This window comes from Nycticebus coucang, chromosome 18 (genome assembly GCF_027406575.1).
Source record: "Nycticebus coucang isolate mNycCou1 chromosome 18, mNycCou1.pri, whole genome shotgun sequence".
Lineage (NCBI taxonomy): Eukaryota > Metazoa > Chordata > Mammalia > Primates > Lorisidae > Nycticebus > Nycticebus coucang.
Window position 1 is genome coordinate 12,877,415 of NC_069797.1, and position 27,825 is coordinate 12,905,239.

The following is a 27,825-nucleotide window of genomic DNA, read 5'->3' on the forward strand; positions in this document are numbered from 1 at the left end:
CAGCTTAGGTGGCAGAGCCTCCCAGATGGCTGAGACGGATCTGATGGCTCCAGGGCCACTACTCGGGGCCACTGCTCACCCGCTGGCCTCTCTCAGCCCAGACTCTGGGCCAGTCAGCCCAGCAGAAGAGGAGGACGTGGGCTCCCCGGAGAGGCCTGGCAGAGAGGCTGAGAGACAGGACAGTGGCTCTGTGGAGCAGGGGGCTCCTGGAGGCCAGGATGAGGAGGACATCCTGTGTGATTTCTGTCTCGGAACCAGCAGGGTGAGGGCGGTGAAGTCCTGTCTGACCTGCCTGGTGAATTACTGTGAGGAGCACTTGCGGCCACACCAGGAGTACAGCAAACTGCACAGCCACCAGCTGACTGAGCCAGCGCGGGACCACGACCTGCGTGCCTGCCCCACCCACCGGAGACCGCTAGCCACCTTCTGCTGCCAGGATCAGCAGAGCATCTGCCAGCAGTGTGGCCAGAAGGAGCACAGGGGCCACGCCATGGTCTCCCTAGAGGCAGCACGCAGGGACAAAGAGGCGAGTGCTTGGGGCCATCCATCTAAGAGAGGGGGATGGGGGATGTGCTCAGGGAGAGGCCAGTCACTGCACATTTCATTCTGGGCTCTGACTACCGGCAGTGAAGGGCTTCTGCCTCGCTACCTGGCTGCGCCAGTGGCGAACTGCACTTGGCTCTGGAAACGGTTTGAATAGGTCGTTCTGCCCCCGTCTCTGGGCTAGCTCTGTCTGGGTTTTTCTCTCGGGGTTGCTTGTTTCCTGCTATTTTTCAGGCAGTGTTTAGTGGTGAGTGTTGGATGTGGTCTGCAGAATTTGTGGGGCTTAGGGCAGGGATGTTTCCTGGTGGCTGATCTGCCCAAGGCATGTCCACTGTCAGTTAATGAAATGCAAACCTTGGCAGGAATTCAAGAGAAAAAGAATAAATCTTTCCTCTAATTTCTCTTTTTATCTTTACCTCAAACAAGAGGCCAGTAAAACAAACAAGCCCCTTTGGAGATAACTGGTGTGAAATTCAGGAGCTTGTAAAGCACTAAAATAACATGAAATTTGAAACTTACATCCAGGTCTATTGTCAAGGAAGACTTAATTTAGGGCAAATAAAAGTTCTCACCAGATAGAGATATCAGGATAGACCAAGAAACACTAGGCTCACAGCCTGGAATTTTATTTCCATTAGATAAGAAAACTGTTTCTAGAATAACTAGCTTTTCTTTGCCCTAAAGCTGAGAGCCCAGAGTATCTTCTTGGTAATTGATTTAGTAACTTTGCATGCTTTGTTCTCTCATTTTGACTTTCCAGGAGAACTTTTTTTCAGTAGGGAAGTGCAGTTGATTTTTGTCCCACTTTCCTCGTATTTGCATGCATGGCTGCTCCCCATCTGCTCTGCCCGAGAAGGCAGGCATACAGCAATTTCTTGGCAAATGTTCCCAGGCATCCAAGGAAAGAGGCTTCTGGGAAAGGGGGTTTACTAGCCAGGGCATCTCCTCTATATTCATCCCTAGACTTAGATTTATCCAGTGCTAGTAGGAATTGTTCTGAAAACCTCTGTATTTCAGATGCTGATGAGTCACCATTTCTGCCAGTTGCCAACTGTTTCCAGGAGTTCTAGTGTCAGGGAATATGCCTTCAGGAGAGCATGTAGCTCAACAGATAGTTTATCAAAGGAGAATGCTCCACATAATTGAGGAAAGCAGCCTTCACTGAGTATCACCACTGCTAAATGTTTTTTGTGGATTTTCCACCCTATCCTCAAGTAACTGTGTGAACCAGGGACTCATTATATACATCATACTTTTTCTTTCTTTCTTTTTTTTTTTTTTTGAGGCAGAGTCTCACTCTGTCACCCTGAGCAGAGTACTGTGGTGTCATAGCTCACAGCAACCTTAGTCTCTTTGGCTCAAATGGTTCTCTTGCCTCAGCCTCCTGAGTAGCTGGGACTACAGGCACACACCATGACACCCAGCTAGTTTTTCTATTTTTTGTAGAGACAGGGTTTCACTCTTGCTCAGGCTGGTCTCGAACTCATGAGCTCAAGCAATCCACCTGCCTCGGCCTCCCAGAGTGCTGGGGTTACAGGTGTGAACCATTGCGCTCAGCTGTCCACACTGACTTGTGATAGTCAGCTATGTCCAGAGTGAGGGATGGAAGCTTCTGGAAAGCCATCCTACTGGAGGGATATGCAGGAAGGACTCTAAAATCACAATATTATAGCTTTACTGTTTTGTTAATTGTACTAAAAACCTTGCCACACATACACAAAAACCTTGCCACACATAGACAAAAATGTGCTGCTTTTCCCTTTGGGGGTGATGCCTGAATTTTATTATTTTAACCAGAAAAATGATGCATGGAGATGCTAAAAAACAATCTCCACTAAACAATGCAATAGATTTAGGAGGGTCTCAAGCTCTTCCTGGATTCTGACGCCTTTCTTCTTCCCTCAGAGGCTAATAATATCTACAGTCTACAATCTGTATCTTTTTAGAAATAATACAATATAAACTTTAAGTAGGGTGCCTAGTGAATTACAGAGACTCCAGGTAATCATAATTTCCAGTAGGAGGAATTGTGTAGAGCACGTGAAGAACTCTAAATTCAGATGTCCTAGGAGTGAATTGTATAATGTAAAATGGATGAGGGCAGTTTAGGGCTAAAAAGCAACATGACAGTAGGCGTGGTCCCATAGCCTAGACAACTCTGGGGAAAGAGCTTTTCCATACTGTGCCCTTGTTTTCAGCTCGGATAACAAGTTCACTGTCAGTGAAATCACACGTTAGATGGCTCCCCTAAATATTAGGGAGTTGGAAGATTTCTTGCAAGGAGCCCAAGACAACAGACCAGAAGACACAGTACCTTGATGAAGCTGTAGTTCCTACCAGGATAATTTTAAAAGTATTAACAGACATAACTAAGACTCCAGAAGCTTAAGAGTCCCTTCAGCTATCCCAAGCCCGGTGGAGTTACTCGCTGAAGGTCACTTTGGAGCATGTTGAGGGCTAATTACTCAGGCAGCTGTGCTGCATGTAGGAAACAAGAAATGGCTGGGTCAGCCATGAGACCAAGCTGCTGAAACACGGCTTAGGATCCACAGAGTGACTCATTTCTCAGGTAACCAAGTGAGCCCTTTCTGAAGATTCCATGGATTTAGTTATGCCAGTGGGCAGAAGCAATGGGCTTTGAGATGAGGGTGTTCTTTGATTATTTGTTCTATCCTGCTGAGCTCCTAGAGCCCCTCTCTTACTGACAGGTACTTCCCTTTGACCTAGCCCAGCATCTCCAGGACCCTCTGATCTTAAGGGAAACTGGGCTTGTCTGCTGGCTGCTAATTACTTTCACAGTCTCTGAATCTCAGGCTTACTGCCATGGAAGGGAGACCGTGTGTGTGTGTTGTAAAATCTGGACTCCTTCTATGACCACCTTTCCTATTTGTTCTAACTCATGATGTGCATGTGGGTCTCTTCAAGCTCATCAGACATCACTGAGCACTTCTTCTGTGGGCTACTTGCTGGGCTGCACTGATCAGGAAGCCAAGCTGCATGCCCAAGCTCCATGGAGCACCTGAGGGCTAGCACAGTGCAACTGCCACATGTTCAAAGGGGGAAGCCACCCAGCGCAGGCTTCCTAGAGGAGGGATGATCTGAGCTGAGCCTTGTCTTAGATAAGCAGTTCTAAACCTGTGGGTTGTGACCCACAGGAGCTGTATTAAAGGGTCACGGCATTAGAAAGGTTGAGAACCACTGTCTTAGATCTTAGAAGACCACTAGTGCAAGGCTTTGACATGCAACCTCAGCATTGGTCCCGGAATGTTCAGCACTGGATACTGGCTGCACACACAGTTTCCATGTCAGGGATCTGAGAGCCAGAAGTGTTCCTGCTTGTCTGGGGAGCAGTTAGCCACCATCACTCATGGTCTGTTGGCTGCAGCCAAGAGGTAGAGGACATGTGGCCACTCAGGAAAATAATTTCTTCCCGAAATTTTGAGGAGTGCTTTGGACTCAGTAAGGTGCAACTTGTTTTTTCTAAGATAATTTTCGTCTAGGTTGTAAATATTTCAAGAGCAGGTGCAGGTGTGTCCCTTTTGACTGGACTGGCATGCACTGTGGTAGGTTCGGACCAATCCACTGAAAAGGTTACACAGTAACACATTCGGGGTGGGGGGTATGAACCACTCCTTTGAAGATGGTGAAGACACAACAGAACACGCCCTAGCAAAAGGCTGATGCAGTGTGGCACCCAAACAGCATGGACTTAAGAATATGGGAAAGTAGTTGGCAGTAGCAAAGCCAGAGAGAGACACCCATGGAGCATGCAGGGCGTGAGTGGGCTTCTCTTTGCTCCCTGCATACTGCCATAAAAGGAGAAAAGGACTCCCATGTACCCAGTGGGGGCTCCTCTGGGTGAGGATGGTCAGTGTCCATGTGGACTCCAGTGCAGACTCCAGAAAGGCTGACCTCATATGGAATTGATGCCATCTGGGATCTCTCTTCTCACTGTTTCTGCTGTTCTTGTTTGAACCTCTAATCCAACCCTGGGCCACCAAGCTCTGGATGCTACCTTTGCTCTGTAGACAGAAGGGACAATTCTATTAATATATTTATGTGGTTTTGCAGTGGAGAAGGAGCTAACTGATTTGACAAAGATCAAATAGCCTGCAGGTGGCATGTCTTTGGACCCCAAGTATTATGCCCTTGGCACATTTGAGATGCTATCCAAAGGACCGTCAGGATAGCTAAATAGAAAGGAGAGCTTTATTCATGATATCCATAAGAAGAGATGGTCTCCAGTGTGAACTGAAGGTTTCTGTCCTAGAAGAGGGAAGGGGCAGTTAGGATTTTATGCCTCACAGCATCTATATTATACAATATAGCAATGCATATTCAGCAGGTTGGGGGAAAAGCTATACATATTTATGAAGTGAGCCTAGCCCAGGCACAATGGGTAAATCTATATAAAATATGCATCCCATGTTCACTTTGAAGCAGTGTTTTAGTATTAAAATGAGGTGGAATTTGGCTTTGTATGTCAAAAGGACACAAACACAGTTTATACACAGACTCTATAAGCTGGCTGAAGCTGGCTTAAAGTCCACAGTTGTTTATCAGAAACAAATGTTTAGAAGCCCCGTTCTCCATCTAATCAGGCTTGTAGTGGTTTGGGTTATAAATCGGAGTTAGGCAGGGTCTGATAATTGGCTTGATAGCTCCTACTGCTGGGAAATTCATCAAGAGTATAGGAATCTGGACACTTGCCCTGCCAGCTAGACCCTGAATCCTTGACCAAGAGTTATTGTAACTTGTGTTTCCTTACCCTTAGGGTCCATCTTAGTTGATAATGGGGCGTCTATTTTGGTTTCTCAGATCACAGTGATGGCCCTGGTGAAGGAGGCAGGCTTGTCTGTGCCTCTCAATGCGGGGCTCTCCTTCTCACAAGCGCCTCTGTCCTGCTTTTGTGCAGGGCCCACCCTGATCTGTGTGCATGGCTGACATCTTGGGAAAGCCAGAAGCCAGAGTTTGAGGCACCCTCAACATTTTCTAGAACAGGAGTAACTGGAGATACCAGTCTCTCAAAGTGGTTCCACCTTTTGTGGTAATTGGGAGTGCCTTCCCTTGGGGTGACTCATAGGGGCCCCATTAGGTACATGGGAGTCCTTTTCTCTTATGGCAGTCTGCAGGCATTGGAGGGAAGCCCACTCACTCCCTGGATTCTCTCTGGGTGTCGCTCTATGGCAGTGTTTCTCAACCTTCTTTATCTCACAGCACACATGAACCTATAGTTAAGCTACAATGGCTCACTTAAATTATGTTGATAAAGAAAAGATTAAAAAAAATAATATGCTTACTGTGCTTTGAACTTCTTTCAAAAATAATTTAGTTAATGATCTTTAAAAATTTTCGTGGCTCTCATGGCACACCAGGGTGCCATCGCATACCAGCTGACAATCCCTGCTCTCTGGCTTTGCCATTATTTTTAAACCCATGCTGTTCTGGTGCCACATTGCATTAGCTTGTTGCTAGGGTGTGTTCTCTTGTGTCTTCACAAGAGTGTTCCCCCTCCCCCAGAATGGGTAACTGGGCAACCTTTTCATTAGATCAAGATTTCAGAATTGCCCCCAAATTGGCCAGAACCATCCCCTGCCCCATTCCCAGGCATTAGGTCTGAGGCATCAGGTGTGAGAGGTTACTGGGCCCCCATTGTGGAGCATCCTTGAGAGGCAGCCCCTGCCTGCCCTGCTCCCTCCCTGTGGTTGGCATTCCCCTGGCTTCTGTGAGAGAATGAAGAGATACTTCACTTATGCTCTCTGAGTTTCATTAGGGCATAATGACTCACAGCTTTAAATGCAGACAGAGGCTATTAAAAGCAGTGAAAGCTATTTACTCTTTTTTTTTCTTCTATCTTGACTTTATGGAAGTAGGAAGGTGATGGGAACTTTGAAGTCTGCAAAGGCTTAGTTTTGTGCCTTGGCATACTCCACACTCCTTGGCAGAAGGTGCTTACTGAGTCCCAGGAGGTGAGACTCCCAGGGTCCAGGAGGCGAGACTGCCCAGGAGGCGAGTCCCAGGGTCCAAGTGGGCAAACCCGAGGTTTTTGGGCAAGCACTTGCCTTGGCTGGGAGTGCTTACAATGGTCCTGGTACTATACAAAAAATCTCATTAATGTACATTATCTTCCTCAGTATGTTCACTTATAATCCTTTAAAATGGACCTTTATGTATTCCTATCTCACAGGTGAAAAAATGAGCTTGGAAACATTAATTTGTGAAATAATAAGAAATATATGTTTGGTCTCTGCTCATTTCCTGACTCCCAGATCATAAAACTCTTCAAACATCTGATGTAATAAGTGGGTCTTTTTTTACGGTCTGTGAATGAGATAGCTGGTAGCCGGGGACTCCTGGATCCCCTCAGGATGGGGACTCATTGTCAGAGGGTTGGAACTTTCAGCCCTATCCTCTGATCCATGGCAGAGAAGTGGGGCTGAGGGTTTCACAAAAGGCTGGGTTTCCAGGAGCTCCGGGATTGCTGAACTCATAGAGATGCCTGGAGGGTGGGGCTCCTGGAGAGGGCTCTCAACACCCTTTCTCTGTACCTGCCCTGGGCATCTCTCCCATCTGGCTCTTCCTGAGTTGTATCCTTGTTTAATCAACAGGTAAATGTAAGTAAAGTATTTCTGCTGAATTCAGTGAGCTGTTCTAAGAAATAAACGTGAGGAAGGGATTGCAGGAACCTCTGATTATAGCTTCTTGGTCAGAAGCACAGAAGCACCTGGACTTTCTTTTTTTTTTTTTTTTGTAGAGACAGAGTCTCACTTTATGGCCCTCGGTAGAGTGCCATGGCCTCACACAGCTCACAGCAACCTCCAACTCCTGGGCTTAAGCGATTCTCTTGCCTCAGCCTCCCGAGTAGCTGGGACTACAGGCACCCGCCACAACACCCGGCTATTTTTTGGTTGCAGTTTGGCCGGGGCCGGGTTTGAACCCGTCACCCTCGGTATATGGGGCCGGTGCCTTCCCGACTGAGCCACAGGCGCCCCCCAGCACCTGGACTTTCAATTGGCATTTGAAAGGCAGACAGTCTTATGGGACTTATCCTTTAACCTGTGCGTCTGGCACTGTCTCCAGGTAGAATGTCAGATGGAGTTGAATTTTAGGACATCCAGCTTTTTTTTTTTTTTTTGAGACAGAGTCTCACTCTGTTGCCCTGGGTAGAGTGGTATGGCATCATAGCTCACAGCAACCTCAAACTCCTGGGTCTGAGAGATCTTCCTGCCTTGGCCTCCTGAGTAGCTGGGACTACAGGTGTCCACCACAATGCCTGGCTAGTTTTTCTATTTTTAGTAGAGATGGAGTCTCACTCTTGCTCAGACTGGTCTCAAATTCCTGAGCTCAAGCAATACACCTGCCTCTGCCTCCTAGAGTGCTAGGATTATAGACGTGAGCCACAGCACCTGGCCCAAAACCCACATGTTTTGATCTCAAAAGTGTTGAATGTTGAGTATAAGAGAGACAAGGTTTGTTTTTCCCATACATAAGTAAATTTATCTGAAGTCTCAGCTGGTGGGCAAAAAACTGCATTCCCCACTTGGCCATTGGGCTCCAAGCCTGTACTCACAGTGAGGCTGTTCTGGGGCCTGGGCTCAACCTCTCTGAGGAACTTGGATAAGTAGCTTAACTTTATCATCTATAGAATTGAAATAATAATTTTTACTTAATATGGTTGTGGTAAGGATAACATGAGATAATCCAGGTAAAGGCTTAACAACAATGGCCAGAACAGCGTTGTGTGCTCAGTACGGTTTAGCTGATTCATGCTGAGTTTAGCCTAAGAGGGCACTGGCACAGGGCCAACACTTTGTGCCTACAGACTGGCTTCTGAGATCAGCTTCATAGTTCAAAGTCCTACTCAGAGAAGAAGGGCAGAGACCTCAGGGTGGAAAGTGCCCTTTCCATGGGACCTTCTGTGTACACTGGGCTCCTTCCTTATTAACTCTCTCCTTCCTTCTTCTTAGGTTGAACTTCGGTGCACCCAGTTAGACCTAGAGCGGAAACTCAAGCTGAATGAAAATGCCATTGCCAGGCTTCAAGCTAACCATAAATCCGTCCTGGTAAGGCTGGTCTGTGTCACCTGTTGAGCCTCAGCACACGTGGCTGCCGTCTGGGGTTGTGGGATCTGGGGCTCCTGACTCAGCCTGTGTGTCTACGGCTTCCTGGGGTTCTCAGCAAGTGAGAATGGTAGGACAGTTCCTTGATATTGGGATTTGTTAAGAAATTAGTTTAAATTTCAAAACTGTCAAGTGATTTGCTTTTTAATAATATGCAGCAGAACCTAGACTAATCCTCTAATAACAGCATTCTTATTTTTACATTTGGCCCTGGTTTCTTGACCAGGAGAAAAAGGTGTGTGCTTGTGTGTGCTCACGCACACATAGGGGTGGGTGTTCAGTCAGAGCTTGGGGAATTATATATAATCTTGGTTTTTTCCATCATGACGGTGTGCTCTGTGTGTAAGTCTCCTGGTCTTATATCCTGGTAGTAACCTGGATAGAATGGAAATACATTCTTCTCAGTGAAGTATCACTAGAATGGAAAAGCAAATATTCAATGTGGTCTTTACTAATATGAAGCTAGTAGATCTAATTCACACCTACATGGAAGGAAAACTCATTTCAGTTCAAGTTGGGGGGAGGGGGGATAAGGGACGGAGGATTCTCCCACTTAATGGGCACAGTGTAGGGGTGTATGGCGCACCTTTTGGGTGCAGGACACAACTAGAAGAGGGACTCTACATAACAAACTCAAATATTGTGACCTGGTTGTTTGTACTTTCATTTTAACATGAAATTATAAAAAGAGAGAGAACAGCTGGAAAAGGCCAATGGGGAGCCAGGCTGCCTACTGTTAGCCTCTCTGATTTATGGCCATTTTCCAAATAGACTCCAACTAGACAGTAAGCCATCTCCAAGTAGACTCTAAGCCAGGGGTTCTCAAACTTTTTAAACAGGGGGCCAATTTATTGTCCCTCAGACTGTTGTAGGGCTGGACGATAGTTTAAAAAAAAACTATGAACAAATTCCTGTGCACACTGCACATATCTTATTTTGAAGTAAAAAAACAAAACGGGAACAAATACAATCACACGGCCTCATGTGGTCTGCGGGTCACAGTTTGAGGACCCCTGCTCTAAGATGTTCTAAAAATGCCTCTCATTAGTGGCAAGCTAACAGCACTACTCAGAAAAGAATGCAAAACACCTCCCCCATGGCAGGGAGCCAGGGTATCATCTTTGTATACAGAGAGTAAACGACTCCATCCATCATCTGTCTGCACATCATCCATCCATCCACTCATCCATCCATTCATCATCCACTTATTATCATCCACTCATCCGGTTATCCATCCGTCCACTCATCCATCCACTCATCCACTCACTCATCCATCCACTTATCCATCCACTCATCCACTCATCATCCACTTATCCATCCACTCATCCACTCATCCATCCATCCTCTCATCCATCCACTCATCCATTCATCCTCTCATCCATGCACTCATCCATCCACTCATCCATCCATCCACTCATCCATCCATCCTCTCATCCACCCATTCATCCATCCATCCACCTCTAATGCATGTATCCCTTTCAACTTAATTTACACCTCCTGGGTGTTTGTAACTAACTAACTGCTAAAAGATGAAACCTGTTTTTTCTTTATTATTAGAAAAAAAATTTTTTTTCAGAGATGAGTTCTTGAGCTCAAATAATCCTCCCAAGTCTGCCTCCTAGTAGTAGGGACTATTGGCATGAGCCACTGCACCTGCCAGAAACATTTCTTAACCATTATATTTTATTAAAAGATGAGAAATAGTTGTCCCTTTAAAGCCTTGTAAATCTTTAGAGATAGTTGATTTCCAGGCTTAATATAACCCAGAGAACCATAGGGAGCTTTTAAATTTTCAGACACTTTGATCCTTACTACTCAGTTCTCCTTATAATCTGGGCGGAAATTATTATTACAATGGCCACTATGCTCAGGGCCATGAAGACACGAGAGATGAGAAGACTTGTCCAGGGCCCTCAGATTGGTGGAATGGGAGAACCTGGGATTGTTGTTCCCTCCACCTGAGCATGACTCAGTCTACTGACTGGCACGCACATCACCCTCAGATCTTTAAACCATTAACTGTTGGCCTCCTGCCTGTTCTATTTACTTGTCATTATTTGGGCAGTAATATCCTTTCACACATTCCATTACACACAAGAAAGAAGTATTTCCCAATGGGAAGGTTGAGGAATGAGAGGCTGGAGCAGGAGACGGTCCACCAGTAGCATCTGAGATAGCACTTCCACCATCTGTCTTTGGGGTGGCCTCAGTAGAGGTGGGGTTAGGGGGGACTTGGATCTTGAAATCTGTGTTTAGACTCATGCCTCTTAGCCTTGTGGTGTCGTGCTCCCATGGGGAACCCACATGTCATTATGAAAGAGAGTAAATGGATTCTTCCCCTTCCCACAACACCCTCATATTGGTTCTCATGCCTTGTCCTGCTCCTGCTTCCTGGACTCAACAGACCTGGGGCACTTGGCACCAGCGTGGGTGGCATCGAGTGAGTAAGCAGGTACCTAGAGCCTGGATAACACACCAGCAATACTCCCTCCCACTCCCAAAGGGTAATAACCGAACCCCAGTTGTTTTCTGAGGTGGTTTTCTCCAGCTGAACTTCTTTGCAATATGGAAATACAACTTGACATTTAGGTTTAAATCCAGTGATGATTGTCTTAGCTCACAGTATTTACAATGACAAGGAGGCAACGCCTGTAAAAGTTGGCCCAGGAATTACTGGGCAGTCCTGGCATTGTTTCCTTTTGTTCACCTGCCCAGCAGCAGCCTGTGTATTTAGTGACCAAGGAGTTAAGTCCTGTCCCTTGTCAGGTGCTGACAGGGCTTCAGTTTCATGGGCTGAGGCTCAAAAGTCTTTCCCTGCAACCCCACTGGGCTACATCCCATGGGCAGGAAGCCCAGCTGACCTCCCCACTGTCATTCTGCTCGTCCTGCTGAGTGTCCGGTGTCCATAGGAAAGTGCCAGGTTGCAGCCTGCAATCCCCCCATGGGCCCTTCTCATGGCAGTGTGGAGAAGTCTCTGCAGGCAGGCTGCCTGAGGTTACCCTCAGCTATGTGATCTCAGACAAATCACAGCAGTTACTGGGACCTCAGTTTCCTTGTCTAATAAATGGAGACCATAATAGCACTTGCCTTTCAGAGTCGCTAAAAGATAATGAGTTAGGTGTTCAGAGCTGCGCCCAGCACACACTGAGACCTTACTGCATGTTGGGTGTTACTGTGGTTACTACTTTATGAAATTAAAAGGGTGAGCAGATGGTCAGTAGAGGGTCCTTATTCCCAGGTGAGCAGGAGGAGGGAGAGAGGTGAAGTGAAGGTCAGAGGACCACAGCGCCTGACCCTGGCAGCAGGTGTGGCTTCGCTGGTTCACTCTTCTCACAGTGCTCTACAGGCAGTAGAGCCTCCAACCCCCACAGCTCAGAATGGGCTCTCCAACCCCCACAGCCCAGAGCCCATTCTCAGCCTGCCTCAGTTTCCCTGTAGTCCCCACCTGCCTCCATCCCATCTGAGAGACCCTGAGCAGCACCTTGAGGTGTGGCTGCCCCTCCTCCCCAGGGCCAGAGCCACCCCTGAGTGTCCAGGGCTCCGAGGGAGTCACAACAGTATTTTCTCATGAGTTTCCCAAACCACCGCCCGGGCTGCCCTTGCTTCTCAACACTGTCATGTGTCCACACAGATTTCTCAGTGTGGGCTTGAGGAATCTGGAGAAAATCTACCATCCACAGGCTCCTCAATCCTGTTACTACAATTGATTTGTTTCAACTCAGTCCGGCTGCCCTCCACCCCAAGGAAGCCAACAGGTGATGGGAAAATTGGCATAAAAATGAGAATGTAGGAGAGTCTACACATCTTCCCTCCACCCCCTCCAGAAAAGGCACCTCTTGCTTTCTTTCTCAGCTCATTTCCTCCCTCTACCACCATATCAAAGGCTGATCAGAGACTGGTCATTCTAGTGGGATTGCATTCCTGGGCCCTGGCCTGACCCAGGCCCCCAGCCAGGTGGAGGAACTCCTTTCTGGTGGCATCTTTTTTTTTCCCCATCTCCCTCTGAATCTCAAGACTGCCATATGTGCTGGGCTCAGAGTCCTATCCTTTCTAAGCCTGCTCCTTACTGGCTTCCCTTTTCTGTCTAGGTCTCCCTCCCTCAGAAATGAGGTGGGTCGGGGTTCCCTGGCGGCCCCTCTCTGAGGATTCTTATTGTTGCAGCTGCCTTTGGAGCCATGATGTTAAGGGCTGGCCTTTAACCTAGGGAAGAGGAAGAGAAAAGAGTGCCCATGGGGGGGGGGGGTGCTCAGAAGGCTGACTCAGTGGGATAGGGTGGGTGTGACAATGGGGAGACTGAGGTGGGCAGAGAATGAGCAGGGTTCGGAGCACTGTCTGAAAATTGAGAACTAGAGAAGCTACCTGGGTTCCACCCGGGCTCCCTCGGGGCTCCCTCCCACCCCTCCCCCTCACCTCCTGCCCTGCCAGCAGCATACCTGGGGGAAAAGGGGGCAAAGCAAAGAAAATAGTATTTAAGAGCTTTATGTGAGACTAGCAAGATAATTAGGTTTGTGTGCTGTGGGGGAGTGAAGGGAGGCTGAGCAAAGGAAATTGAGTCTAAGACTTTTATGTGCAATCTGACAAGGTAATTAATATCTGTGCAGTGAGTTGCAACTGGATGCTATCAGCAGGCTCAGCGACCGTACACAGTGGTTAGAGTGCTGGCCACATACACCTATAGCCAGACCTTGTGGCAGGCGCCTGTAGTCCCAGCTACTTGGGAGGCTGAGGCAAGAGAATCACTTAAGCCCAAGAGTTTGAGGTTGCTGTGAGCTGTGACATCACAGCACTCTACCTAAGGCGACACAGTGAGACTCTGGCTCAAAAAATAATAATAATAATAATTAATTAAAAAAATTAAAAACTAGCCGAACATTGTGGCAGGCACCTGTAGTCCCAGTGACTGGGGAAGCTCAGGCAGGAGAATTGCTTGAGCCCAAGAGTTTGAGGTTGCTGTGAGCTGTGACACCACAGCACTCTACCGAGGGTGACATAGTGAGACTCAGTCTCAAAAAAAAAAAAAAAGAAAAGAAAAAAACTACCAAAGAGTGAGGAAAACATTTAAACTTGCCTTGATTTTGTGATTATGATATTGACTGAAGGCACTCATGAAGGGTGTCTGCCATGTCAAGGAGTTCTATATACACAGCATCACTAGCAAGTCCTTGATATCTTACACTGATTCGGTTTTATATTTTATCTGAATGCAGCATTCCATTCTGCACACACACACGCTCACCCTGCAGTTGCTTGGGTACCATGCTTGCCTACACACACCCTACTAAACATTTTGTGGGGACTCTACCTGATAGAGACACTACAATCTTAGATGTGCTCTCAGTTCCGACAGACTCAGCCGTCAGTTTCATCAGGCATAATGAAATGCTAAGAAAACTAATTCATGCTACTGGTTTGCACCAAAAAGCCAAATAAGTAATTAACTTTTTGAAATATAAGTATCAGGTATACTGAATTCACGTATTTCCCTGGTAGGAAAATTAGTTTCAGAAACTTGATGAACAACCCCAGATGGTCAGAGCTGGAAGAGGTCTCAGAGGTCATGTAGTAATTCAGACCCTCACCAATTAGATGAGGAGACTAAGTTAACAGGAACCCAGAATTCACATGCTCCCTGATTTAGGGGTTCCTCAAATTTATGTTTTTGTATGCTGAGGATCAGTAAGGTTGGATGCCTCACTAGCAGGTGCTTGGCTAACCTCCCACCTCATTCCTGCCAGGTGTCGGTGTCAGAGGTAAAAGTGGTGGCTGAAGAGCAGTTTGGGGAACTCCTTGCGGCTGTGAGGAAGGCCCAGGCTGACGTGATGCTCTTTTTGGAGGAGAAGGAACAGGCGGCCCTGAGCCAGGCCAACGGCATCAAGACCCACCTGGAGTACAGGAGTGCAGAGATGCAGAAGAGCAGGCAGGAGCTGGAGAGGGTGGCCGCCATTGGCAACACCGTCCTGTTCCTGAAGGTATGGGGTGGGCGAAGGGGAGGTGGATGCTTGCTCTGGTAATGGAACTGGCTGTTGATAAAGGGGGTACACAGGGAACTGTGAGGGCGCAGAGGAGCAGATCTGAATTCAGCAGTGGGAGAGAGGGCTGCTCAGGTAGGGAAGACTGAAGGAGGTCCTGGGAGATGAGTCAGGTTCAAGGTGCAGTATGTTACAGGTAGAGAAAACAGCGTGTGCAAAGGTGGAGAAGTTTGAAAATGCACAGATGATTTGGAGAGTCAAGGCACTTTCACAATGGTGAAGTGAGAGACCAGGCCAGCATCAGCTGTGAGGGACTGGAGGTGTGGGAGTTGTGAGAGCAGATGAGGTTGTTCTGTAAACTGCTTGGGTGTGGAGGCTTGCATTACAGCAACAAGACTGGAGCCCTGCTGCTTTTCAGAGAAGGCTGCAGTTGGGGAAGTGTCAGCAGAGGAGGTGGAACTTTTCATTACAATGTATCATTATGTATTAAGCCACAGGCCACCAGAGCCACATATGAAGGACATGTACTCTTGCAGGAAAGGAACTAACTTGGGAGTAAATACTGTTATCCTGAACCTGTCACTCAACAGCTGTGTAGGTTTTAGGAAGTCACTTGACCTCTCAAATTTTTCATTATCAATAAGAAGGTTGGTATAAATAATTTACAAGTTTCCTTCTAAGCTTTAACATTTCAAAATACAAATACTTTTTCTTGCTCCCATTTTTGAAAAAATTTCCTTCTATTTATAATAGATGTAAATGTTAATTATGGAAAAATTTGAAAAATATAGAATGAAAGGGAAAAAAATTGCCTATCATCCCAGCTCTCTAAGACAGTCAGGATTTTACTGAGTCAGAGTATGAGAAGCAGAGGAAGACAGACAAAAACACTGACATGATCTCTTTTTCTGTCACTTTCTTTGCTTTTCAGTATCAGAACACACACACAAAGTAGGAGTAAAATATTTGGCTTCTGGTATCAAGTTTCTCCCAAGATCTTCTGCCTAAAGAGTATACAAATAATTTCTCTTTGTTTTCTTTTTTCCTTTTATAACTTTATTTTTAACATAAAGACTTTATTGCTTTTTTTTTTATTAAATCATAGCTGTGTACATTGATATGATCATGGGGCATCATTCAGTAGCTTCACAGACCGTTTATCAAGTTTCACATATACCCTTGTAAGATGCACCGCTGGTGTAATCCCACCAATCGCCCTCCCTCTATCCACCTCCCCTTCTCTCCCCTCCCTTTCCCCCTTCCCCCTATTCTTAGGTTGTAACTGGGTTATAGCTTTCATGTGAAGGTCCTACATTAGTTTCATAATAAGGGTGAGTACATTGGGTACTTTTTCTTCCATTCTTGAGATACTTTACTAAGAAGAATATGTTCCAGCTCCATCCATGTAAACATGAAAGAGGTAAAGTCTCCATCTTTCTTTAAGGCTGCATAATATTCCATGGTGTACATATACAACAATTTATTAATCCATTCGTGGATCAATGGGCACTTGGGCTTCTTCCGTGACTTAGCAATTATGAATTGGGCTGCAATAAACATTCTGGTACAAATATCTTTGTTATGATGTGATTTTTGGTCTTCTGGGTATATGCCCAGTAGAGGGATTACAGGATTGAATGGCAGATCTATTTTTAGATCTCTAAGTGTTCTCCATATCTCTTTCCAAAAGGAATGTATTAATTTGCATTCCCACCAGCAGTGCAAAAGTGTTCCCTTTTCTCCACATCCGCGCCAACATCTCTGGTCTTGGGATTTTGTGATATAGGCTAGTCTCGCTGAAGTTAGATGATATCTCAAAGTAGTTTTGATTTGATTTCTCTGATGATTAAAGATGATGAGCATTTTTTCATATGTCTGAAGGCCGCGCGCCTGTCTTCTTCAGAGAAGTTTCTCTTCAAATCCCTTGCCCAGCCTGCGATGGGATCCCTTGTTCTTTTCTTGCTAATGTGTTTGAGTTCTCTGTGGATTCTGGTTATTAAACCTTTGTCAGAGACATAACCTGCAGATATCTTCGACCCATTCTGAGAGCTGTTTGCTTGCTTTACTTACTGTGTTCTTGGCTGTGCAGAAGCTTTTTAGTTTGATCAGGTCCCAGTAGTGTATTTTTGAAGCTGCTTCAATTGCCCGGGGGGTCCTCCTCATAAAATACTCACCCAGACCGATTTCTTCAAGGGTTTTCCCTACACTCTCCTCTAGTATTTTTATAGTTTCATGTCTTAAGTTTAAATCTTTTATCCAGTGAGAGTCTATCTTAGTTAATGGTGAAAGGTGTGGGTCCAGTTTCAGTCTTCTACAGGTTGCCAGCCAGTTCACCCAGCACCATTTGTTAAATAGGGAATCTTTTCCCCACTGAATGTTTTTAATTGGCTTGTCGAAGATCAAATAACGGTAAGTAGCTGGATTCATCTCTTGGTTCTCTATTCTGTTCCAGACATCTACTTCTCTGTTTTTGTGCCAATTCCATGCTGTTTTGATCACTATTGATTTATAGTACAGTCTCAGTTCTGGTAGTGTGATTTCTCCTGCTGTGTTTTCATTTCTGAGTAATGTTTTGGCTATTCGAGGTTTTTTCTGATTCGATATAAAACGAAGTATTATTTTTTCAAGATGTTTAAAATATGACAGTGGAGCTTTAATAGAGATTGCATTGAAATTATATATTGCTTTGGGTAGTATGGACATTTTAACAATGTTGATTCTTCCCAGCCTTGAGCATGGTATGTTTTTCCATTTGTTAATATTTTCAGCTATTTCTTTTCTTAGAGTTTCATAGTTTTCTTTAACATAAAGACTTTAAAGTGTATAACATAAATTGTATTTATTTATTTTGGTGAAAAATAACTTAATTTCCTCCCAAATTGTTAGCCAATCAAAACAGTAACACTTATTTATCCATTTCCCCCACTGATTTAAAATGCTACTTCCCCCCCCCAAAAAAAATTTGTCTATGGATTGTTTCTGTTGTTAATATTAGGATATTATTAAATCAACTATTGAATTAAGACTAAAAAAAATAAAATAAAAATGCTACTTTTGTTCAGGCACAGTGGCTCATGCCTATAATCCCAGCACTTGGAGAGGCTGAGGTAGGAGGTCCCTAGAGCTCAGGAGTTCCACCACCCTGAACAAGAGCAAGACTCCTCTCTACTAAAAAATAGGAAAACAAACAAACAAACCAAAAAAACAACTAGCCATGCATTGTGGTGGGCGTCTGTAGTCCCAGCAATTTGGGAGACTGAGGCAAAAGGATTATTCAATTCTAAGAGCTTGAGGTTGCTATGAGCTATGATGCCATGGCACTCTACCCAGGGGGAAAGAGTGAGACTGTCCAAAAAAAAATTTTTTTTTTTTAAAAAGCTAGTTTTCATGTATAGTACCAAATGTATATAGGACATTAAAAATTTTTTTTTTTTTTATTTTTTCTTTTTTTTTGTAGAGACAGAGTCTCACTTTATGGCCCTCGGTAGAGTGCCATGGCCCCACACAGCTCACAGCAACCTCCAACTCCTGGGCTTAAGCGATTCTCCTGCCTCAGCCTCCTGAGTAGCTGGGACTACAGGCGCCCGCCACAACGCCCAGCTATTTTTTGGTTGCAGTTTGGCCGGGGCCGGGTTTGAACCCGCCACCCTCCGTATATGGGGCCGGCGCCTTACCGACTGAGCCACAGGCGCCGCCCAGGACATTAAAATTTTATTTGATTCCTCCTTCTCTCTCATCTGCTGTCTGGTTTGGACTCCATGGCTCTATCTAACCATGTGCATCACTAGGATTTCTGCTACACCCAGTCTGCTCTTCAGTGCCTCAGTTACATCTGAGTGTTCATATTATATCTGAAAGCAATCTTTCCTGATCACCACATTGTGTTGAGATTTAAGCGGCTAATGTGATTATCTGTGTGAAAACACTCTCCAAACTCTCAAGCACAAGTAAGAGTCACAAAAAATTATGCATCTAATTGACTTAACAAGAAAAAGGCAGCATTCCTGCCCAGTATCTGTGGATCTACAGATACTGCAATTAGCTCCTCCATTCCCATCATACCATGGCCTGGGTTTGAATGATCCACCTTTTTTTTGTTTTTTTTTTTTAATTTAGAGAAAGACTAAGGGAATGAATAAGAACATTCTTATTCTTTGGTCCCCAGTCTGGGCTGCATATTGGAGCTGTTCACGGCTGTCCAGTATCTTTCGATTTTTATTATTTTTATTTTATTTATTTTATTTTTTTGAGACAGAGCCTCAAGCTGTCACCCTGGGTAGAGTGCTATGACATCACAGCTCACAGCAATCTCTAGCCCCTGGGCTCAAGCGATTCTCCTGCCTTCGCCTCCCAAGTAGCTGGGACTACAGGCCCCTGCCACAATGCCTGGCTATTTTTTTGGTTGCAGCCATCATTGTTGTTTGGCAGGCCCAGGCTGGATTTGAACCCGCCAGCTCAGGTGTATGTTGTGGCTGGTGCCTTAGCCTATTGAGCCATAGGTGCTGAGCCTATCTTTCAATTTTTAAAAGTCCACTTTCCCACTTGATTTTAAAAGATCCACTTAGTGTCCAATAGCATAGGAAAGTGCTTTCCGTCTTATTAGAGCCTGAGCTGGACACTTTACATACACTTTCTTTGTGAAGGACAGCCCACTTCACAGATGTAGAAAGTGACCTAATGAGAAGAGTCTAATTTAAGAATTACAGAAACAAAGCAAGCTCTGCTATTTTCTTTTCTGCAGGAGTACTGCAAGTTTAAGAGCACTGAAGACAGCAATGCCTTCCCTAGTGTTTACATAGGCCTGAAGGATAAACTCTCTGGCATTCGCAAGGTCATCATGGACTCCACTGTACACTTAATCCAGCTGCTGGAGAACTACAAGGGAAGGCTCCAGGAATTCGCTGAGGAAGGTGAGAGGCTCCTAGGCCCTGTGCTGTGGTAGGTGTGCCGCTAGCTGTGATTGATGGGAAGGTGAGAGTGGGCCGGGGAAGGGAAGGTGAAATCAGGGGGTCATTTTCAAAGCTATCCTTCAGATAGACCCTCATCATGGTGCTTTTATTTTGCAATTAAGACCAAGAGAAGGTAAATTAGTTGTATCATGCAGCTGGCTGGTGTTTCTGTGACTGGCTCCTCAGGATTAGGGCCTATACCTTAATTTTTTTTTTTTCCAAGATAGAGTCTCACTCTGTTACCCTGAGTAGAATGTTGTGGTGTGATAGCTTGCAGCAACCTCTAACTCTTGGGCTCAAGAGATCCTCTTGGGGTGGTGCCTGTGGCTCAACAGAGTAAGGCACCAGCCCCATATGCTGAAGGTGGCAGGTTCAAACCCAGTCCCAGCCAAAAACTACAAAAAAAAAAAAAAGAGAGATCCTCTTGCCTCAACTTTCTGAGGAGCTGGGACTGCAGGCACCTGTCACAGTGCCTGGCTAGTCTTTCTAATTTTAGTAGAGATGGGGTCTTGTTTTTGCTCAGGCTGGTCTTGAACTCCTGAGCTCAAGCAATCCACTCCTGTCAGCCTCCCAGAGTGCTAGGATTATAGGCGTGAGCCACTGCACCCAGCCAATGCCTATACTTTTAAGTGAAATCCAAGCCAGTCTGGGATCTTTTTCAGCAGAATTTGGCTTTCTCTTTAGAGCAGCAGTACTCAACCTGTGGGTTGCGACCCACAGGAACTGTATTAAAGGGCCGCAGCATCAGAAAGGTTGAGAAACACTGCTTTAAAGAGACGTGGTCCACTGAGCATGCTTCACTGAGACATTATGGACTGCAGCCTCTTCTGGCCCCAGGAAGCCCAGGGGAGGCTGGACTGGGAAGTCCTGCTTCTCTGATTCTCCTGACTACCTGGACAGGTGTGCATTCACAACTCTCTGATTTTCTAGAGGAGTATGACATCAGAACTCAAGTATCTGCTGTTCAACGCAAGTATTGGACTTCAAAACCTGAACCCAGAACCAGGGAACAGTTCCTCCAGTGTAAGTTGGGACTAGTTTTTCCTTTCCCCCAGTTGGCATCAGTGTAATGCTTTGCTGAGGCAAGGACCACTGTCATGTAGGTTTCAGGTCTTTGCTACCTTGTGTCTATCCCTAAATAATAGACTTCTAAAAATGTAATTTAAAATTTTTTTTAGCTTCTCATTTTGAAGTAATTTGAAACTTAAAGCTGGCATTCTTCCTTTCTTTCTTTGGGATGCCATGCCATTCTCTTGCCCCTTTTCTCTCTCTCTCCCATCTTCCTTTCTCTCACTCTCTGCTCTCTTCTCTGTCTCATCTCTTCCTCCCCACTCTCTTCCCTTCTTCTAATATAAAATAAACTTATATTTTTATATTTAAAAAAATAACTTGACAAAAACATTGCAGAGACAAGTCCCATGTACCTTTCACTCAGCTTCTCCAAATGCCAGTACTTTCTATAACTACAGTACCTTGACCAAAACCAGGGAATTAACATTGCTACTATGCTATTAACTAATCTATAGAATTTATTCAGGTTTCACCAATAGTTCCACCAATGTTCCTATTTCTGGCCTAAAATTCAGTCTAGGATTGTTGCAGCCCAACTAGGTTCACTGCCCCCTGCTCAAGAGGAAGCCAGGACACTGAGATAGATGGGGTCACAGCAGAGAAAGAGTTTAATATAATAAATATCGCAGGTGTCACAAGGAGATAGGAAGAATTTCTCATATGTATTTCCTTGAGGATTTGGGAGAAAGGGTTTTTAAAGATAGTTTAGCAGGCAAAGGGCTAGGGAATTGAGTCTGCTGATTGGTACGAAATGAACTCAGAGGGTTTGGAAGCAGAGATTATTTTCTCAATGGGAAGATTTCCTGGGTGCGAGGCCTCAAGGCATATCCATTTTCATGCTTATCCACAGGTCTGGCATCAGTGGGTCCCCACCCAGTGCAAAGTCTGAAAAATACTTCAAAGGCCAGTCTTAGGCTTTGTAATAATAATGTTATCTAGAGAAGCTAGTGTAGGCTTAACAATGGGGGAGTCACAAATCTTGCAACTTTCAGGGAGGATAATGTCATTAAACAGTAGCCATTTACAGTAATACAGAAGTTAGGGAATAATAGTTGGTTAAACTTCTGGCTCTATCTATACTTTTATAAAAATCAGACTTTGATTATTGTTTATACCTTATAGCTCTACATTTTAATATAGATGGTTTTAGGATCACAGGTGTTTCCGTGTCTCCTTTAGCCCCTCCATTCTCAGGTCAGTCCCTTGGTCTTTGTCTGTTACGACCTTGGTTCTTTGAAGAGTTCTGGCCAGTTACCAGATGGTTCATTGTTAAATCTGGCTTGGCCAGGATTTCATAACCCATTATCTTGTCATTATGTGGTATTGGCCTGATCTATTTGCATTTTTTAAAAAAACACTGTACAGCTGGCCCTTGAACAATGTGGGGGTTGAGGCACACATTCCCTGTGAATTCCAGAATCCATAGACAACTTCTGACTCCCCTAAACTTGATACTCATAGCCTACTGCTGACTGGAAGCCTTATCAATAACAGAAATAGTCGACATATACTTTCTATGTCATGTGTATTATAGACTTTATTCTTACAATAAAGTAAACTAAAGAAAAGAAAGTGTTAGGAAAATCCTAAGAGAAAGCATATATACTATTTATTAAATGAAAGTGGATCATCACTCATTGTCTTCATGTTGAAAAGGCTGAGGAAGGGGCTGGTCTTGCTGTGTCAGGGGCAGAAGAGGCAGAAAAAATTTCTTATGTAAGTGGACTTGCACAATTCAAACTTATGTTGTTCAAGGGTCAACTGTAATCCTAATCAATGCATCATTATAGAATAAGCACAAGAGATCTATTGTATAACTATAGTTAATAACAACATGTTGTGTACTTGGAAAGTGCTTATAGTCAATTTTAAGCATTCTTACTACACACACAAAATAAGTATGTGAGATAACGCATGTGTTAATTAGACTTAGCCATTTCACAATGCATCCATATTTCAAAACATCATGTTGTATACCATAAATATCTACAATTTTTATGTCACCAATAAAAACACTGAAGACATACTTCATTACAGTCAACATGCCCATGTGATTTCCTCTCTTAGTAGAGGAAAGACTGCATCTGTGTAGTTCATCCTCATTTTTATAACATCTTTTTGGAATGTGCCATTGAACTTCACTTCTGCTTGTTTTCTGGGGATGACCACCAGCTAACTAACTCTGAGACTGCCTTTTTCTTTGCTTATTATGTTGGGCTTCAGGTTCCAATGATTATCTCCTGCTCTTCTTGCCACAGCCCCTACTTTTCCCCAGGCCCTCGTGGCTTCCGGTTTCCTATCATCCTTCCTTTTTCCTGACAGAAACACATCACCATTTAACAGAGAGCCATAATTAATACAAGAACGGAAATACTCTTTATTCTTAAAATAAAAATTAAACGTAGATTTTTATAATTCATCTTCTTTTGCATTACAAGTATCTTTTTTCACACAGGATATTAACACTTCTCTTGTTAATATTGTTATGAACTCTTAACCTTTTTTCCCTCAGATGGTTACAACTGTCAAATTTCTGTGGCTCAAACTGCCAACTTGACCAGTGGGAGCTGCTTTCAAGCTGGCCTGTTTTTCCTGGAAATGTTGACATTCTGTCCCTTGACATTCTTAAAAGTATCATTGCTTTCTGGCACTAATATAATGTTCCAGACCCATGCTCATTTCCTTGTCCCAAGACACAGAGTCACTAGTACTCCAAGGAGTACTGGATCCCCTTGCATGAGAAGAGTGTTGTTGTTCCAAAGCTGGGTGCTAAGAATCCAAGAGTTGGTCGTGAGCAAAAGTGCCACCACTCTGCTGTTGGGCTACCTTTAGTAAAACAAAGCTACAGACTGTTGGGGGTTGTGGTGTGTGAACTCCAACCTGCTTTGAAAGCCGACTGGGAAAACAACTAAAGAAAAAGAACTTATGCTAGTTTGAAACATAAAGTCCGAAACTGCCTGGAGAAGGCTTACATTATCTCAGGCTGAGTAATCTGGGAAAATGCAGACTCTGCATTTCCCAGAGTAATCTGGGAAAATGCACCGGCCCCTGGTGCAGGAACCTGCTGGGGAGGTCCAGTCTCTCTGGCCTCTTTAGAGGCTTTTAATGATTTCTAACATAGATGCATAAGCAAAATGTAAAAATGCCAAAAGATAGGGTTGAAAGAATCCCAAGTCCCCAGAAAGACTGGATAGAGAGAGAGGCTGGGTAAATTGCAAGGGGTTGCTCACAGACTGCACATGAGTATTTAGAAAGGGAAGGAGAAACTAGTTCTGTTCCTACAGGGAAAGTAAGCCAGGTTTGGAGCTTAACCCTTCCTATCTGTTGACTCCCCCTGTGGGCCCAGCCTGGCCTATCAGGGTGCAGAGCTCTTTCCATCTTTGTAGTATCAATGAATCCCCAGGGGTCACGTGTCTGCTTGTGCTTTCTCCTGGATGCCCCAGGATTGAGGCGGGGCTCCCGCTGAGAAGTCAACCTGTCAACCTGTCTACCTGCCTTATTTTTCCTTAGAACTCATTAGGTTGTGTTTCTTCTTCTTTTCCTCCAGGATGTGTTCTTATTGGCCACTAAGACTTTCTCTTATCAGGACATAAAGTAGTTTGGAAAACTCTGGCTTAAACCAAGAGAACTTTTTAAGTTATAAGATTTTAAAAATAATCTTTGATATGCTACTTCATTTAGCAAGTATACACAGAGCGTCTCTCTGAGCTGGAGCCTCAGAGGAGCCCCATGCAAAGTGTGGAGCTTCCAGGTTAGAAGGAGGATGAGCACGGAGCCAACACACTCATGAATATATATACGTGTTATTCCAAATGGTCATGAGTTCCATGAAGTTTAAAAAGCCAGAGTGCTCTGAGAGAAAGCGAGTTAGAAGTCACAGAATGAATGCTCAGCTGCAACTTGAAAAGATCAGTAGGAATTACTCAGACCCAGAGGAGGCCATACTGGGTTGTAGAGGAACAGGCTGTGCTGAAGTGTGTTGAACACTGAGTAGGTCTGAGGTCTGGGAAGCTGGGACATGGTGATCCAGGGGGAGAGTGGGAGACACAGGCCAGGCAGACATGCAGGCCAGGGCAAAGGGTCAGTGCCTTATTCTAAGAGCAAGAGGCAGTATGATTCACCTTCCCTTATTCCTTGAAATAAGCACTGAATCTTTGTCATGGAAAGAGGCGCCTGTTCCACTAGTTCAGGCAAGACTGATGGTGCCTTATCTAAGAGTTTGAAGCCACAGGCTGGAGAAGAGTGGTGGCATTTATGCCAGCATTTTTCAGCCTTTTTAATGTCATGGCATACTTGAACCTATAGCTAAACTTCCATGGCACTCTTAAATTATGTTGATCAAAAGAAAAGAGTAAGAAAAAGAATATACTCACTGTGCCTTGAACTTCTTTTGAAAATAATTTGGTTAATGATCTTATGAATTTTCAGGGCACACCTAAGACCCTCTCACGGCACACCAGTTGAAAATCACTGTCTGTGGGACTTGCTGCTGCTATGTGTAGGGAGGGTGAGGGCTGTGGAGGGGGCAGAAGAAATCTCTAAAGCAACATGATTGTCACCTGAGCATCTGGGAGCATGGAGATGCTGTTATTCTCTGGGGTCAGGATATGAGGGCATGTTCAAGAGCTCGACATACTCCGTATTGGTCAAATATTTCAAAAACTGGATGAATGAATCAAACTTGGGTATTTGAGTAACCTACTTCCCAAACGCTTGCCAATACAAGGTAGAATGGTACCAGGCTTCCAACACATCTCTGTTGAATGAATAACTGAGTAAATAACTTATTTCTTGCTTCAGTGCACCAAATAATACAGCCAACACCAAGCAATTAGGGCTACATAAAGGAAGGCAGTAGAGTGACTTGTGTTTTATCTTCCTTGGCTTCACTCACCTCCTTGCAGGAGGTGGGGGGGGCCAGTAAATAGACAGAGGCTTCCTCATACATGCCTTGGAGGGCAGCTGGGTATAAAAGCATCTGTCTGAGTCAGCTGTCAGCCCCTGAAATACCTCCCTGCCTTCTGTGTCTCCTCAGATGCGCATGACATCACGTTTGACCCTGACACGGCGCACAGGTATCTCCGGCTGCAGGAGGACAACCGCAAGGTCACCAACACCACACCCTGGGAGCATCCCTACCAGGACCTCCCTAGTAGGTTCGTGCACTGGAGGCAGGTGCTGTCCCAGCAGAGTCTGTTCCTGCACAGGTACTATTTTGAAGTGGAGATCTCGGGGGCTGGCACCTACGTGGGCCTGACCTGCAAAGGCATCGACAGGAAAGGGGAGGAGCGTAACAGCTGCATTTCTGGAAACAACTTCTCCTGGAGCCTCCAGTGGAACGGGAAGGAGTTCACGGCCTGGCACAGTGACACAGAGACCCCGCTTAAAGCCAGCCCCTTCCGCAGGCTCGGCATGTACGTGGACTTCCCCGGAGGGACCCTTTCCTTCTATGGTGTAGAGTACGATGCTATGACTCTGGTTCACAGGTTTGACTGCAAGTTTTCAGAGCCAGTCTATGTGGCCTTCTGGCTTTCCAAGAAGGAAAACACCATCCGGATTATGGATCTAGGAGAGGAGCTCGAGCAGCCAGCACTGTCCTCAGTAGAGGCAGCCGCCTAGACTCCAGGGTCCGTGTCCCAGACCCTTGCTAGCCACAACGATGGGGAAAAGCTTGCATTTTAAAGGTGACTTGCAGGCAGAAACATCTGCCAGCGGTAGATGGCTTTAGAAATCACATTGGATCTGTGAAGAGAAGGTTTTCTGGCTGCTCTTTCTTCTTTTCTTTTTTTGCTTCATGCAGCGCTGTTCTCTACATGTTTGTACTAAATCTTAGTGATATTCTCCTGTCTGCTCAGGTGAACATCACACTGTGCCCAGAAATAATAAAAAGATTACAGAGTCATCACAACAAATCGCTAATTGTGTGTCACCCATGTGCCAGATGCTGTGCTGAGAGCTTCTCCTGCTCTAACTCACTCGGTCCACACAACAGACCCCCAGAATAGATGTTTCCATCATCCCCCCCTTTGCAGATGGAGAAACCGTGGTGCAGGGTGGTTCAGGGCAATCCAGGGTTGTTAGCAAACTTACTCAAGGTCACTTCTGTCACATGGTGAGGGAGCAACAGAGCTGGGATTCAAATTAGGGCAGACTAGTAAACTTTTAAACTAGTACACTAAACTTTTACGTTTAGTGCCATCTTGCCTTTCTCAGGAGGTGATGAACTTTTTGCATTAGGGAATAAACTACAAGATGAACTAGGCAGTGGAGAAAGAACATGTTAATCCACCTCTTAGAGTTTGCAAATCTCTGCACGCACTGTGTCTGGCTCAGTGCTGGCTGAGAGCTCACTGCCTCATGTGGCTATTCATTCTGTTTGGGACAGCGAGGATTAGAAATGTCAACACAATTTGAAACTTAGTTCCTGTGATCTCTGGAGAAGGGTCTCTCTGAAGTCACCTGGATTGTGTGGACTTGTCTGATTTCTCATTCAAAGAACAGTTCTTCGAGTGTCTCAGGACGGCTCGCACATAGCCGCAGGGAGCTATTCCTGTTTTCTTTTTTTTATTTTTATTTTAATTTATTTTTCTTGAAATAATTTTTTTATTGTTAAATCATAGCTGTGTTCATTAGTGCAATCAAGGGGTACAATGTGCTGATTTCATATACAATCTGAAATATTCTCATCAAACTGTTCAATGTAGCCTTCATGGCATTTTCTTAGTTACTGTATGTAGGCATTTGTATTCTGCATTTAGTAAGTTTCACCTCTACCCATTCTAAGATGCACTGTAGGTGTGGCCCTACCCATTACCCTCCCTCCACCCTAACCTCCGACCTCCCTTCCCCTTACTTGGCCCTTTCCCCATAGTCTTGTGTTATAGTTGGGTTATAGCCTTCATGTGAAAGCTATAATTTAGCTTCATGGTAGGGCTGAGTAAATTGGATACTTTTTCTTCCATTCCTGAGATACTTTGCTAAGAAGAATATGTTCCAGCTCCATCCATGTAAACATGAAAGAGATAAAGTCTCCATCTTTCTTTAAGGCTGCATAATATTCCATGGTATACATGTACCACAATTTGCTAGTCCATTCGTGGGTCGATGAGCACTTGGGCTTCTTCCATGACTTAGCGATTATGAATTGGGCAGCAATAAACATTCTGGTACAGA

At 44.9% G+C, this 27,825-nt stretch overlaps 1 protein-coding gene across 2 annotated transcripts; it reads left to right on the top strand.

Moving 5' to 3' along the window:
* On the top strand, positions 1–27,825 carry TRIM16 (tripartite motif containing 16). 2 transcript variants are annotated; one of them, XM_053567966.1, is made up of 7 exons: positions 1–526; positions 8,511–8,606; positions 14,399–14,632; positions 19,374–19,542; positions 20,512–20,604; positions 25,688–26,066; positions 26,139–27,825. In XM_053567966.1, the coding sequence occupies exons 1-7, from the start codon at positions 26–28 to the stop codon at positions 26,269–26,271; spliced, it is 1,605 nt and encodes a 534-aa protein (XP_053423941.1). In that variant the 5' UTR covers positions 1–25; the 3' UTR covers positions 26,272–27,825. The 2 variants fall into 2 exon arrangements, with proteins under 2 accessions (XP_053423941.1, XP_053423940.1); XM_053567965.1 differs by having other exon boundaries at positions 25,688–27,825.